This window comes from Carassius carassius, chromosome 35 (genome assembly GCF_963082965.1).
Source record: "Carassius carassius chromosome 35, fCarCar2.1, whole genome shotgun sequence".
Classification (NCBI taxonomy): Eukaryota; Metazoa; Chordata; class Actinopteri; order Cypriniformes; family Cyprinidae; genus Carassius; species Carassius carassius.
In genome coordinates, this window is record NC_081789.1 from 6,976,054 (window position 1) to 6,991,968 (window position 15,915).

Genomic DNA, 15,915 nt, shown 5'->3' on the forward strand with positions numbered 1-15,915 from the left:
ATTGAAAACCGAGGCAAAGGCTGAGAATTAGCGTATGGTTTTGCAGATTTGGTGTGTGGCTCTGGTGTTTGAGTGTCAGGTTTCAGAAATTGTGTGACAACTGACAAGTAAAGATTTTGTGTGTAAGCAGCTGAAAAAAAAAAAAAACTGTAAAGATTACCTGGCCTAACTGTAAATTTACCAGAACAACCAAATGAGATGCAAAGGTAGGATAGAAGATTGAAGACGACTGAATTAGGGAGAAAAGACTGATAGAGAAAAAAGAAAACTTTCAGAAAGAGGAGCTTTATTCACTGTAGCCTTAAACAGCAGATTTCTTCTTGGCAAACATGGTTGCTATGATATCACACTAGTGCTTCTTACTGCTATGTGTTGAAATAACATACATACAGTAAATAGTGCGCATTTGAGCATTAAAATAAAGTAGGTTTTCTTTCCGAAAAAAATAACTTAATATATATTTCCTCTTATATCAGCTTTACACCTAACCTTCAATAAGAATACGGTAAATACTTTTCAAATTCACTGCTCCAAGTCCATTTGTACTTTAATACAAATATAAACTAATTCTGAAATAATCTTTCATATAATATAGAAAACTCTATCAACATTATACTTTTCATTCAGTGAAGGCTAATAAAAAACAAGCTCAGGCACCTACATGCATACAGATCACAGAAAGAACCTTTGCAGCAAGTGTCCAATCCTTCTCCTGAAGGGCCAATGTCCAGCAGGGTTTAGCTCCAACTAGCCCCAATACACCTGTCTGGAAGTTTCCAGGCTTTACCCCTTTACATAGTGCACAATTTGAAGGGACAGCTATAGTAGTGGTGTCTGAAACCATAGTCGTTCAAATGATTATCTCTCATGCAACACAAAAGGAGAAGTTTTTCCGTATAGGCAATGACCGTGGCTATTAAGCTCAAAAAAGACAAAAAGCAACATAATAGGATCAAAACAATTGTCCGTATGACCATATTTCCAAGTCTTTTGAGCCCAGTTGTTCAAAAGGTCAATCAGGTAATCCATCTTACTTTTGTGACAGTTTTTCAAAGCAACATTGGATTGTTCCAAAATACCTGGATAGGCTACTAGCTATGTTGGATAACTTTTGTGCTTTAACGAATGCAAACAGCAAAATAAAATTATATAAAATTCCCTTACAATTGATTTCCACTTTTCCAATGATATATTTTATTTGAAATGGAAGAGTGAGATCGGCCAAAATTGGTCAAACACAATGACTTTATTCTCAAAATTGTGTTTCAATAATTCAATAAAGTAGTTTATTGTCAATATTTTATTTTGACTGTTTTTCTGCTAAATTTGATGAGTTTTTAATTTCTCAAAATTTTTAGTTTATTCTCAACTTTGCAAAATTTTATCTTGCATTATAATTATTTTATTCTCAAGCTGTTGCTTATTATTATTATTATTATTATCATTATTATTGCTTGACCTTAATCCTCTTCTGTACTTATACTACACCAAAAGGCTTTTGTGAAATTTTGTACTTTGAATCGACTAATCCTGATGTTTTTTCTCCAAGAATTTCTCAATCTTACTAAAAAGTTCTAAACAATACATACTGAATGTTTGAACCGGATCAAATTATGTGATCTAATCTGATTATATGATTATGCAATGATTATAATACAGAATCTTTTTTTTTTTCTCTTTTAATCAGCTGTCCGATGAAGTCATATGATTGCTCTGACTGAAGAAAAGAACAAAAATGAAATCCTCATTCACAAATCAATTTAATGTTACTTTTGTAAAAAAAGAAATTTGATTAATAGTCACCAGTCACTGCATCCTTTCATTCTATGGAAAAAAGCAGTTTGGACATTCTGCTAAATTTCTCCTTTTGTCATATGGGTCTGAAATACCATGACAGAATTTTCATTTTAGGTTGAAGTATTTCTTTAAATTATGAACAGAACACAAAAACTGCAATGTGTTCCAAAGTAAACAGTTCCCACTTTATGGCTTCACCTGAGCAGCCTGCAGTCGATGTGCAATTCTTGAATTCCTTTTTTATGCTGCATTTGGAATATTGAACATTCAGCGCTTGCTATCAAAGCACAAGCCTCAAGTCTCCAGATCCAATCCACATAATACCCTTGTGCCTGGCTTTGACATTTTCACTGATAAACAAAAAGCTTTGTTCTTTCTATTCTAAGCTTGTCAAAGCCTGAATTATTCCTTTACAAAGAGTAGTGGCAATCAAAGCGTAGTACAGGGAGGTGATAAATCGATTGAATTGATATTTAGGCTTACAGTGGGGTGCAAGACCAGTACTAGGACATGATGCCAAAGACAGGGTTGTGGCGGCAGATTCTGGGTCCATATTCCTCGTAGTCCTTCTTAGAGTGGCAGACTTGGAAGAACTCAGGCTATAGGAAAGTAAAATGTACAAATACATTCGAAATGTACTGTAAAAAAGACTGTGACATAACGAAATATATGAGCATTACCGTAGAAGCCAACATCGATCCACCAAACCACACGGCATACCGCTGCATGTGATGAGATATCACCTGGACCTCCATGGGTTTGGGCTAAAAGTAGAATCAGATGTACAGAAAAAGCAGAAAAAAACACAATAGCAAGGTGTGTAGCTGCCTATTGCTATTGACACAGGCAGCTGTCTTCTATGAAACCTACTGTAAGCGACCAATTCAGAACATCGAATAAAAAACACCACTTGAAATGCTCAGAAGACTCCTTATTCCATATCATTTAGCTAATTGAATAGAGTGATACATAGAACAACAACAGACACAAATCACAACAATGCACACATAAATATTGGGTAAAATAATCCATTTGTAATTACTGTGATGGAGAGACCATGGAGTAGTCTTCCATCACCATCACTGTATTTTTTACGGTCTGTCATTATGTATTGCTGGTTTTATAATATTTATTTGCAGCTTTTTATTTTTTATTTATTTCCATGTTTTAGCAGAGTGGATGTGGCCTCAAAAAAAAAAAAAGCACAAACCTGAAAAGGAGTACTTAAGGGAAGTCGTGGCCTAATGGTTAGAGAGTCGGACTGGCAATCGGCCAGGTTGTGAGTTCGAGTCTTGGGTCGGCAGGAATTGTGGGTGGGGGGAGTGCATGAACAGTTCTCTCTCCACCTTCAATACCACGACTGAGGTGCCCTTGAGCAAGGCACCGAACCCCCAACTGCTCCCCGGGCGCCGCAGCATAAATGGCTGCCCACTGCTCCGGGTGTGTGTTCACAGTGTGTGTGTGTTCACTACTGTGTGCATGCACTTCGGATGGGTTAAATGCAGAGCACAAATTCTGAGTATGGGTCACCATACTTGGCTGAATGTCACGTCACTTTCATTTTATTTATTTATTTGCGGAATCATTTATGTGTACATGTATGTTTTTTTATCGGTATTATTATTTTTTTGCATTTATTGACATTTATTATTACGTTATTTTATTTATTGAAAAAAATGCATAAGGCAAGAGTTGGTATTTGCATGCACATATAAGGTTCACTTCACTATTCCGTGTGAGACAGATTGTGCTTTGAGATCAAATAAAAAAGGTTACTGATAGTGCTCCTTGACTGTAAAAATGCTGCAACCTTTTATGGAGGGAAGTTGTAATTGTGCAGTTTTAAAGTTTTTTTTCTGTTTAGGGTTTTTGCGGATTTAAATATGTCTTTAAAAGCATCAATTCACCCTTCCACAAATGAAGGCCTTAAAAGGTCTTGAATCAGTGTCCTAAAAGTCACAAAAGATGTTTGTTTTTTCTCTCCTTTGAATGGAGTAGATTTTTCCGAGCCCATTATTTAGATATTTTAGATATTTTGTTTTTGTTTTAATGTCTCCCTGGATGTTTAAATTTAGAGAACAATATGACATACTGTGTTCCCTTCAATTTATTTCTTACATTGTCTTTACTTGGTCTAAAAACGGTCTTTAAAATCGTCTTAAATTTACCAATCTGCAGAAATTCTGTTTATTTTAATTATGCTCTTGACACTGTCTCTATCTGTACATTTTCCACATTTGTTTTTAATAAACAACTATTGTGTCCTCGTTCCATCCTTTCGACCACTCGGGTGCTTATCGTAATTACAGTGGACTATATTTACAGTTTCAGAACTAAATGAAAACCAAACAAATATTTTGTTCACCTCATCTAATCTTTCCATTGAGCTAGCAACATTGCATTATGGTGTAAGCTGTTAAAATACATGAAGTGCAGCCTTAGATTTTGGGTAGAGTAATTAAGAACCTCTTGAAACAGTGTTTGTGTCGACACCTTAACATGCCATCAGCCTTATGAATACTGAATTTGAGCGTGAAGTGAGAAATTCTGAGACAGTAATGAGATCAGACCTTTATTCTGCCGCCGCTGAGCTCCTCACTCATTTTGAGTCTGGCGTCCACCACACGCTTCAGGTCCCGCTGCAGCCTGCGGCCAAAGTCCCGGAACATAGTGGAGCCACCGGACAGGACTATGTTCTAATACACACAAAAACAACTATGATATATATGCCTTTTTATTATTTTCACCCAAAAAGAAAATGTAGTACACAAATATATATATATAAACATACACATATTTGCTTCTGTTTGAATCGACAAATTTTCATGACACAGACAAAGCATTACTGCTCCACTGTCCATGTGCTGTATAAAAGGACTAAAACTTCATTTAAACAAATAAATTCATTAATAATAACTACCATAACATTAAAGATATTATTAAAGAGTTAGTTCACCCAAAAATCTAAATTATGTCATTATTAACTCACCCTCATGTTGTTCCAAACCCGTGAGAGCTCCGTTCGTCTTCGGGACACAGTTTAAGATATTTTAGATTTAGTCCGAGAGCTCTCAGTCCCTCCATTGAAACTGTATGTACGGTATACTGTCCATGTCCAGAAAGGTAAGAAAAACATAATCAAAGTAGTCCATGTGACATCAGAGGATCAGTTAGAATTTGCTGAAGCATCGAAAATACATTTTGGACCAAAAATAACAAAAACTACGACTTTATTCAGCATTGTCTTCTCTTCCGGGTCTGTTGTGAGTGCGTTCACTGCAGTGTATGATATCTGGTTTACGAACGAATCATTCGATGTAACCGGATCTTCTTGAACCAGTTCACCAAATCGAACTGAATGGTTTGAAATGTTTTGCGTCTCCAATATGCATTAATCCACAAATGACTTAAGCTGTCAACTTTTTTAATGTGGCTGACACTCCCTCTGAGTTCAAACAAACCAATATCCCGGAGTAATTCATTTACTCAAACAGTACACTGACTGAACTGCTGTGAAGAGAGAACTGAAGATGAACACCGAGCCGAGCCAGATAACGAACGAAAGATTGACTCTTTCTCGAGTCAAGAAATCGCGTCCGATTTGAGAACCGAGGAGCTGATGATACTGCGCATGTGTGATTCAGCGTGAAGCCGACTGACACACAGCGCATCTGAACCGAACTGTTTTTTTTTGGGGTGATTGATTGTGAACTGATTCTGTGCTAATGTTATGAGTGCAGGTAAACCGAAGGATTGAATCAAGGGCAATCATCTCAAATGACGTTTTTGTTCGTTATCTGGCTCGGCTCGGTGTTCATCTTCAGTTCTCTCTTCACAGCAGTTCAGTCAGTGTACTGTTTGAGTAAATGAATTACTCTGCGATATTGGTTTTGTTTGAACTCAGAGGGAGTGACAGCCACGTTAAAGAAGTCAACAGCTGAAGTCATCTGTGGATCAATGCTTATTAGCGACGCGAACCATTTCAAATGATTCAGTTCGATTTGGTGAACTGGTTCAAAAAGATCCGGTTACATCGAATGATTCATTCGTGAACCGGATATCATTGAACTGTTGTGTTTTGAACTCTCTCTCAACAGAGACGGAAGAGAAGACAATGCTAAATAAAGTCATATTTTTTGCTATTTTTGGAACAAAATGTATTTTCGATGCTTCAAAATTTTTTAACTGACCCTCTGATGTCACATGGACTACTCTGAAGATGTTTTTCTTAGGTTTCTGGACATGGACAGTATACCGTACATACAGCTTCAATGGAGGGACTGAGAGCTCTTGGACTAAATCTAAAATATCTTAAACTGTGTTCCAGAGATTAACGGAGGTCTTACGGGTTTGGAACGACATGAGGGTGGGTTATTAATGACATAATTTTGATTTGTGGGTGAACTAACCCTTTAAGTCACTGAAATTAAAAGAAACCACTTGCAATACTGTGGAAACAAGTAATACATTTAGATTGTGTCCACTTATTAAATAAATCCTCCAGTCCACAGAATGTTTTAATAAAATATAAAAGCAAAATATAGATTTTTTCCCCTTTATACTTCTGCAATAAGCTACAGTTACTTTTTTTTCAGCAGAATCCTACAAGGACAGTAGAGTTGCATGCTGTGAATAAATGGCCATGTATTGACTGAGGTCATCTTATAACAGGGCATCTGCAGGAGATGTTTGTTCCATTACAGGTTTCAGGGTTCAATTCTTATTTAACGAACTTGAGGAGATATCCCGCTTCTTGGATTAGGAAATGCTGGTTTCATCTAGGAAATAAAAGGCTGGCTTCTTCCATATTTTCTTATGATGAGTTTAAAGGGTAGATGGACCATGGCAGTGGACCCTTTCACTGAGGTGAGCAGCTTTTAATCTACACTGCATGCCAGAAATAGGTAAGATATGTGCATACTAACATGCACCTTTTTCATTTGCACTCTGTTCTTTGGTGATATTAAGATGCACATAATTCATTTAATCTATAATGAATTTTTTTTATACCTGAAGACTTAACCCTCCAGCTGAGGATAATCGAATAATGTCAAATTTACACTGCAGGGGTGGCACAGAAGTGCTTCTGAGGTGACATTTAGGTTTCTTTACTATTTAATGTTGCTCAAAGGTGGAATAAATACACTGACACTGTAATTACAATTGCATAATTTTATTCTAACAGCTGAGGGGAGTCAGAGAAGGCATACTTTAATGTGGTTTTAATGCAGCATTATGTCTTTACACTGAATTTTGAGCTGGCAAAAAAAAAACCTTTACTCAGGTGTGCCTTAATACATTTAGTTTACATTTTGTAAGGTCTTTTGCATTACCACCTCTGCTTAAAGTTGTGTAAAACAGTCTTACTAAGGCCACTTCAAGATTTGAATGTCTATTTTTCCCTCAGGTACAGTATAATGAAAGCTTTCTGACATTATGCAGCTTTTACAGTTCACAAATTTAAATGGTAAATATCTGCACAACCAATCAATGTACTCGGTTATATGTCATGTACTAACCTATTTCCTATACTAACCAATTATAGTATGGGTGTCGTTGCCCAAACACATTCTACATGCAAACCCTGGGTCTTTCTCCTGCAAGCACCTTTTCACTTTCAATTATTCAATAAATTCTTGATGAATAAATGGGTTGAGAATGATGTTTCATGTTTTATTCTATAGCTGTCCAAAACAATAAAGGCAACTGTAAACCTCCTTCATGTCCATGCTGTGAGAAATATGGGTATATTTAGGTTTAAAAACAGTTATTGTGTGTGTGTGTGTGTGTGTGTGTGTGTGTGTGTGTGTGTGTGTGTGTGTGTGTGTGCGCGCACACATAATGGGTATTGCAGTTCGTAGAAGATGTCCTTCAGCCCACTCTGAAACTTTTGTTTAAAAAAACTCTTAAATGTTTGCTGACGATTGACAATAAATCCAATAATCCTATAAATCTTGTTATCCTTAGCAGAAAAAAAGAACAGAACTGGCTTCACAGGTTGGACCGCAATACATTTTTCAGATATCAAGACAATTGGTGAGCAAGTTTCAGTTCTATCAAATGTCAGTTCTAGATACAACCCTAGATAAACCAATCAGTGTTCAGAGGCCTTTGTTGATTAGTTTGCATATGCTGCCAAGATGTTTTCCACCTCCAGAAATGCTGGCAGAAAAAGAAAATAAAGCTTAAAGAGCATCAAAGCACTTTCTGTTTAATATCCAATTCTTTCAGTATAGTCCAGAGTGAGGTTTGTTTTGAAGGCAAATGAATAGGAGTCATTTCACTGCACTGTGATGTGATGTAGATGCTGTGATCAGTTAATGCTCTCTCCATCCTTGAGTGTGTTGAGTAATTGTGGACTCAGTGGATAAACATTGACCCCTGCTGGACAAATAGAAGAACTGATCCCAAGCAAAAGCAAGTTTAAGTTTGATCAAATTGGATATCATAAATATGTCTACACCATGTTTGTTGCTGGCCTATATTAGTGCATGCTTATTGTGCAAATGTAATTTCTCATTCACTGGTCAGCTGGACAGTGAAGTTTGAAGACTGTAATGTACAGGGTCGATGCTAACAAACTTACTGAAAGCCAGAAGTTGTGCTGATCTATAGCTGTATTTGATATACCAATGTAATTTCACTGAATGTAATGCAAATTTATCTGGGGATTAACACTCCATTCCACTTAAGTCGAATAATCCTGAATAATCAAATAAATGTGAAAGGGTAAATTTACAATCCCCTTTTCTTGTGTTATATAATTTAATAGGATATTCTAGTTGTCTAAATCCACTGTATCTATTTTGATTGAAGGGATAGTTCATCATTTACTCACCCTCATGTCATTGAAAAATTGTATGACATTCTTTCGTTCTGTGGAACATAAGGAACATAAAAGAAGATATTCGGAAAATATATATATATATTTTTTATATACAGTGGCAATCAATGGCCACCAAAACTGTTTTGGTTGCAAACATTCTGCAAAATATCTTATTTTGAGTTCTGCAGAATAAAGAAATGCACAGTTAACCTAATTTGAGCAAAGAGTGGATGATGTTTCATGAACATATCATGTTTGCGCGTTGCTATAATTATTTGTACTGTTAATTTATTAGAACAGATTCAAATTTATCAGCTGATTTTCCTTATGCCTATAAGTATATACAACATTTTCTGTATCCTAAGTTCATCTATAGCTGGACCCTCTTACTCACTTCTACAGCCTGAAAGTTTGGAGAATTTTGTCTTCGTTTAACTCTGTCAACTTACTGAAAAACTCCTGGTTCACACTCATGATATTATATAGGATTCAAAATGCTGTTGTGTTTTTTTGTGAAGATTATCATGATGAACAAAATGTGTAAGAATCATAAACTTGTGTTGGGCACAGAGCTTACTGCGTTTAGTTGAGGGAATCAGGGTTCCCTTGGCCTACAAAAACACATCAACACTGCAGCGCTCTGCTGCATGATAATATTGGTATTATACCTTGTAAAGTGGTCTTCTGACATCGATAGGGCAGTTCTGAATGACTTCATCCACTACATCTGAGATGGGCTGCATGAAGTCTGGGTTGGCAAACTACAGAGTGAAAAGACCTTTTACTACAGAGTTTCCAAAGGTCATTCTGGGTATACATGCTGAATAATTCATAGAGTGAGGTCTTTTTACTTCAGGGTGAAAAAATATCTCTGGTCCAAGAAAACGCTCATATCCAACATCTATTTGGAATTCATTTTTGTTGATAGCATTGATTCCCTTGTATTTTTTAATCCATTTGCCAGGGTCCATGTCATATTTGGTGAATTCCTTTACTATGTCTGGACAGATGTAGCAATACCTTTCCTTAAAAAAACAAACAAAAACAGAGCAATGCAGACAGGGAGTACAAAAGTTGTTTTAGACATAAATATGGCTATTGTATGGTTATTTGCTATTATAAAATGAATCCAGATCATAACCTGTACACTGTGCATTATCCCAGTTACTACATATTTGCAGAAAAAAAAAGTAGAAAACTGTGAAATCTAAGTTTACTTTATTTCTCTACACACAATAAAATAAAATAAAATAAAATATTTGATCACTGTATGTCACAGCCGACCAATCGGAATGAAGCATTCCAGAGAGGGAATATCATCCCTGCTGATACTCACTTTAACAGCTTTTGCAGTCTCCAGTGACTGTTCCGGAGGAATGCCGATCTCTCTCTCTCTTAACATCTGTTGAATGAAGTAGGTGATGTCTCTGCCTGCTATAGGGATGTGCTTTATACAGCTGCCAATCACATAACCTTCTGCCTAAGATATAAAATAGGAACAGAAATCAGCCATCTAAATTGTTGAGGAACTCTAGCAACATATATTTGCAGATCAATCTTAATCTAGTTCAATAAACTTTGTGTGTTTTTGGCTTATACGTGTACTTTTTAATGGTACTGTATAAAACTGTTTACCACTGGTATAGTATGAGTAACCCCATCACCACTATCAATCACGATTCCTGTTAGTGTTCTTTCTCCAACCTGTCTAGATGTCCACGATGCAGCCAATGCCAAAACAGCCTAAAAAATATCCAGAGATAAAATTGCTGTTTCTGACATATTCCATGCTGAAAACAGGAATGTGCCTAGTGTGAACTTCAATATATATAATACGAGAAATGTAAAAAAAAGAAAAAGAAATATGATACATTATAAACTCATCTTGTGTTAAAAAATGCTATTTGTATGATTTATAACACACATATTATATATATGTATATATATATATATATATATATATATATATATATATATATGTATGTATACATATATACACTTTTTTATTTTTAATAAGCACAAAATAAAAATGTTTCCTTCATAATTTAGTGCTGTGTTCGAAACCATAGATCAAGACATACTCATAGATCGATTACAAAACTATACGGGTATTCAAGGTCAGGCTTCAAGATGGTTTAGATCCTACCAGTCCGATCACTACCATTTTGTTTATTTAAATGGGGAGTCATCTTAACTATCACCAGTAAAATATGGAGTGCCACAAGGATCTGTCCTAGGTCCTCTGCTATTTTCAATATACATGTTGCCCCTTGGTAATATTATTAGAAAATATGGTATTAGTTTCCACTGTTACGCTGATGATACTCAACGATACTGTATATCTCAACAAGACCAGATGAAACTTAAATTATTTAGGCTAATAGAGTGTGTTAAAATTTAAAAGACTGGATGACCAATAAAGAGATATTACTTATTGGACAAAAAAAAAAAACAGTTGACAGAATCTCTTGGATTACAATTTGCAACTTGATAAATGCACTGTTACTTCTTAAAAAATGTGGGTGTTATATTTGACAGCAACTCGTCTTTAGAAAATCATATTTCCCATGTTACAAAAACAGCATTCTTCCATCTTAGAAACTGCCAAGCTACGAAACATGTTACCTGTTTCTATGCAGAAAGAGACTGGACTATTTTAATGCACTGCTAAATGGTTGTCCTGCATCCTCAATAAACAAGCTTGTACTGCAGCTATATCTGATCAAATGCACATTACTATTCTTTAGCTTGGGTTAAACAAATTTAGCTTGTTTGGAACAGCAGCTACGCTAATTATGTCTCTATTTGTTTCTCGGTTTCTTTACACAAGCTTCAGCAACAGCCAAAGACATAATTTCACATACTTTTTTAAATGTGAAACTCAAATAGATGAAGAAACAGCAAATTCTCTTCAGATGATTCAAAAGACCAGTTTTCAATTTCAGGTACACTTTGAGTCTTAACTTTCATAGGTATGCATGTGTTTTTCTATTTGAATCTTTGAAAAACTACAGTAAAGGTTTTTTGTGAATTGCATCAAAACCATTGGTAGATCAATTTGACCCCCCAAAAATTGATGTAACCAAATTCATTAAATGTGCACATTTGTGCAGCTTTTTTTTTTAAAGCATGTATTTGTCAAAATAAATGTAATTAATGACCCCAAATTAGAAAAGTCAAGAAATTTCTAAAATAATTTATTTGTTTAAAATTTATTTATTTATTTATTTCAAATAACGGAGTGTGGATCAAATTTACCAATAACACAATAGAAGGTTTAAATTTAAAAGCTAATATATATTATACATCGCTGACCTTTCAAACACAGTTTTTTATGTTTCATTGTTGATGACATCTTTGTAACGAAGTTGACATATTTAAACTTAAAGGTTTACCTGAACAGCAATATATAGTCCTGGGACGTTGAACGTTTCAAACATGATCTCAGCTAAGTATTCCCGGTTCTCTGGGGTATTTAGAGGAGGTTCTGTCTGAAGAGAAAATATAGCACTGCAACATCAGGATAAACAGACACAAAAGGTCTGTTGAATAAATGAAATGTGGTCTTTTGTAATGTAAAATATCAGGCGCATATAAAGGATGTTTTGTCATCATCAAATGGAGCAGCGAAACAAAGGCACACATGCAGTAGGCACACTGGAAACATCCTGTTTGTGACATAAAAACACTGTTGCACTCTGGTACACACAAAGCAGCATAATCTATCATTATACAAATATTTCAATGGTAGCTTCAATTATGCATGGGCTTCCTCTGTTTCTCAGTGGGAAGAATATGTTACACAAATCACTTTATATTTCTGTGCCAAACACTCCATAATGTTATCTTTAAAGTCTTTAATGAACAGTTGACATACCATCAAGAAGTTGTGGTCCTCTGGTTCAGCTCTGAGATATTTAAATATGACCTGCTCCATGAACTTCTCCATGAGGTCCCAATCCTCAACAATACCATGTCTGATGGGCCACTGATGTGTATAGAGAAAAAGACCATTACATGAATTCCTCATTACTCTACAGTCCTTCAACAAAACAATCTTTTCATTAGGAATCTCAGAAAGAACAGTATATTTCAAAAAAGACAAACACAGCAAAATAAGTATAAGACAAAGCCAAACAGTTATGAAACACGATAATACAGAACAGTTATGAAATATGATACCATGAGGTGGTAAAATGTATGTTTTGGTAAGTGTGAGACATATGCACACATTTAAGTGTTATTTTTCCCAATGTTCTTTTGGCCTTTTGGTCTTTGCTCTCCAAAAACAAACTGCCTTTATGGCCTCATTTTTTGAAACATCTTGCAGAATCTTCACGTAGTTTACATCATCTATTCTTCTTTCAGATGTAAAACAAAAAAAGATGGTCGGTCCCTGATGATGAAAGGCAACCCAACAGTATGCTACCACCCCTTGAGAAAAAGAAGTGTGCATTTAATGTGCACTTGTAGTGTACTTCATATCTCAAGTATATTGTTATGAGAGGGTACATGCAGATCATATATTAATGAAATAAAAGGCCACTTAAGTAACATAAAAAAAAGAGTACATTTTCATAACTGTTAAGTACATGAAGTACACTTTTAACATTAAGTTTTACACTTTAAATCATATTTTCATAATATTTAGTCATGCTTTAAATAAGAATACTTATTTTGACATGTCAACAAACATACTAAAGCACATTTTAGCTGTAGTGTGTTATTCAATATTAATTTGGATTTGTCTCATATTTGATGAAGTTTGCTTCACTGATTCTGTAATTTTCTGTTATACTCTGTAAATTCTGTGATACTGCTTTTAAACAGTCTTTATTGTATAAAACACTATATAAATAAAGGTGACTTGACTTTTTCACAAGGGACTGCCAAACTCTGCTGCTAGTATTTTTTTTTCTTGGTTGACAGTGTTACATTCTCATCAAACATGATTTTAAAAAGCTCTATCACTAAATCTATCACACTGACTGCAAGCTGAGCAATAGTTTCTTTTGTGCCTATCCTCCGTACAGCTCAATATCATGTCAAGCCCTTGACATGGTTGACTGGTGCCCCTTCACTCTGTTCTCAGTTATTGAACCCTTTCAAAGTGATCCTTCACCTCTCTCAAGTCTTCTTGTACAAGCTGAGTTTTAAAAGACAGCCTTTTCTAGTAGTTCTAGACTTCCTGATAACTGAACCATTGCTGCCCCCTGACATTTCCAAACACTTTCATACATTTCATGAAATTGTTGGATGAGTGCAGTTTTTTTTCTTTCTTATACTTACGCACAGTTTTTCTAATTTAAACAGGATGTTTGGCATAACATATTAAATGTAATCATCCCCATTTTAAATTGACTGTTTGCTAAAGTACCTGCTAGGAAGTTTTCCTTTTTATACACACACACACACACACACACACACAAAAAACAGTTGCAGAAGTACACTTGCATTTAGATGCCCTCTTTGAACTTCAAGTACTGTATTTACAGTAGGTCAGCATTAGTACTTCCTTTTGTGATTGCATACAACAAATTTGCTTGTAAACACCCTGAGGTACACTGTACAGTGTCTACATGCCTCAACCAACAAATTATACCATAAAAAATGGATTGGCTTAAAGAAATGATCACCTTGGTTGCATAGTTGGGCTTATCAATGGCTTCATCTCCAATGAAGAAATCGAGGTCATCCACTCCTTTCATGAGACGTCGCTGTGCCTGATCTCCAACACTGGCTGTCTCTCTGATCGCAATACCTAAAATGACAATGCTACTATCAGTTGACTATTGTAGCACTGTGAAGTCAAAAAGCACATTCTTATAAAATATGCTCAACACAAATTTGAATATTTAACAGTATCCATTGACAAAAACCTTACGATCAATAAGTGCTATGAAAAGATGTGTGTTGTTAACAGACTCAGAGCCTAGTATGGTATATTGAGGTTACAGCAGTGGTGGATAACAGCTTTAAATAGTGGTTCCCTAAGGCAGAGTTTAATTAAATCCGTGATCCAAATATTATATCCTGGATCTGAGTGCTGGACATGCAGTATTAGTCTTCACTGATCTGCCCTGCTGTGGATTTAACAACTAAAACTGGCAGGCAGCTCACAGGATGGCATGATGAACTGGGGCTCCGTGTTTCCTGCATAACCAATCTTGGTGTACCTGAAGAGGAAGAACAGTATATCATCATCATGAATGAGATGAATGAATCAGAATGACTGTGGTTCAGTCTATTTGTTTATAATTTTTCAATCAGTATTTCCAGTGAGCACACGGTCTTTCCATTTATCAAGCAACAGCTGTGGAGGTTTACTATATAGCTATAACGCACCTGATTAATGTCTCAACATGGCAGCCAAGTAAATCAAGACCAACATAGTTTAGATGAAAGCATAAATCATACCAAAAACCATAACAGGACTATTGCTTCCTATACAATCTCTTAATTTTTCATATGCAGATACTAGATGTTTACATAATCAAGACACTTTTACCTCTGAATTAGTATTTACTAGTGTGAATTCATCAGCTCAGAACAGATACAAAAATATGCATGTAACGTTAGGGCATATATACATAACCCACATCCCAGTTCATATATCCCCCCATCCATATTTGTGAATTCATGCACCTGACCCTTATCATAACAAGATTTATTTAGCATTTTTAACAAAGTTTAGGAATAGTAGCCTATAGTAATTCAGTATATTTTCTACCTCAAATACATACTTTCATTGCAATCATATAATAACATATCTGTTATCTGTCACACAGATAATAATTAAACGTAAAATAATGATACTGAGGCAAGCATTTAGTCAATTTGTCATCAAATTGATTGCAAGGCTTTAAATTAATCTGGTTGTATTATAAAAGTGTAAACAAACTCACCCTGTCCCGCAGTCTATCACGCACGGAGGGGGCCGCACTGCCATCACCAGCACTGGATACAAACACACAAACACATCCGCATGACACAACATTAACGACATCAGCTACACAGTCTGGAAACCATGTGCCGTTTACAGGGTTGTCAGGTTTACCTTTATTGCGGTATGTATTATCCCTTGATTATGGCTTGCGCTGTTATATTTTGCGCGACTACTTCCCGAGTCAAAGGGAAGGCAAAAAATAGAAACATGCTGGATCCACTCGCGCTGCCTCATCACGGTCCACAGAGCTGACAGCGACATTACGAATCCTACTATGGTAAAGGCAAGAAGACGAGTTTGTTAATATTCATAAGCCAAGCCTTCTCCAAATGAAGGTAGCCGAAGA

The 15,915-nt window shown here is 35.7% G+C and overlaps 1 protein-coding gene across 1 annotated transcript; it reads right to left on the reverse strand.

The window, feature by feature from the left end:
• Nucleotides 1–1,572: 1,572 nt before the first annotated feature.
• Nucleotides 1,573–15,837, reverse strand: actr3b (actin related protein 3B). The gene is made up of 13 exons (XM_059524355.1): nucleotides 15,681–15,837; nucleotides 15,529–15,580; nucleotides 14,744–14,799; nucleotides 14,260–14,384; nucleotides 12,501–12,611; nucleotides 12,019–12,114; nucleotides 10,259–10,366; nucleotides 9,960–10,103; nucleotides 9,475–9,648; nucleotides 9,292–9,384; nucleotides 4,368–4,493; nucleotides 2,478–2,561; nucleotides 1,573–2,396 (listed from the first exon to the last, which is right to left on the reverse strand). Exons 2-13 carry the CDS (start codon nucleotides 15,570–15,572, stop codon nucleotides 2,301–2,303), a joined length of 1,257 nt encoding a protein of 418 aa, XP_059380338.1. The 5' UTR covers nucleotides 15,573–15,580; nucleotides 15,681–15,837; the 3' UTR covers nucleotides 1,573–2,300.
• Between the last annotated feature and the right edge of the window lie 78 nt (nucleotides 15,838–15,915).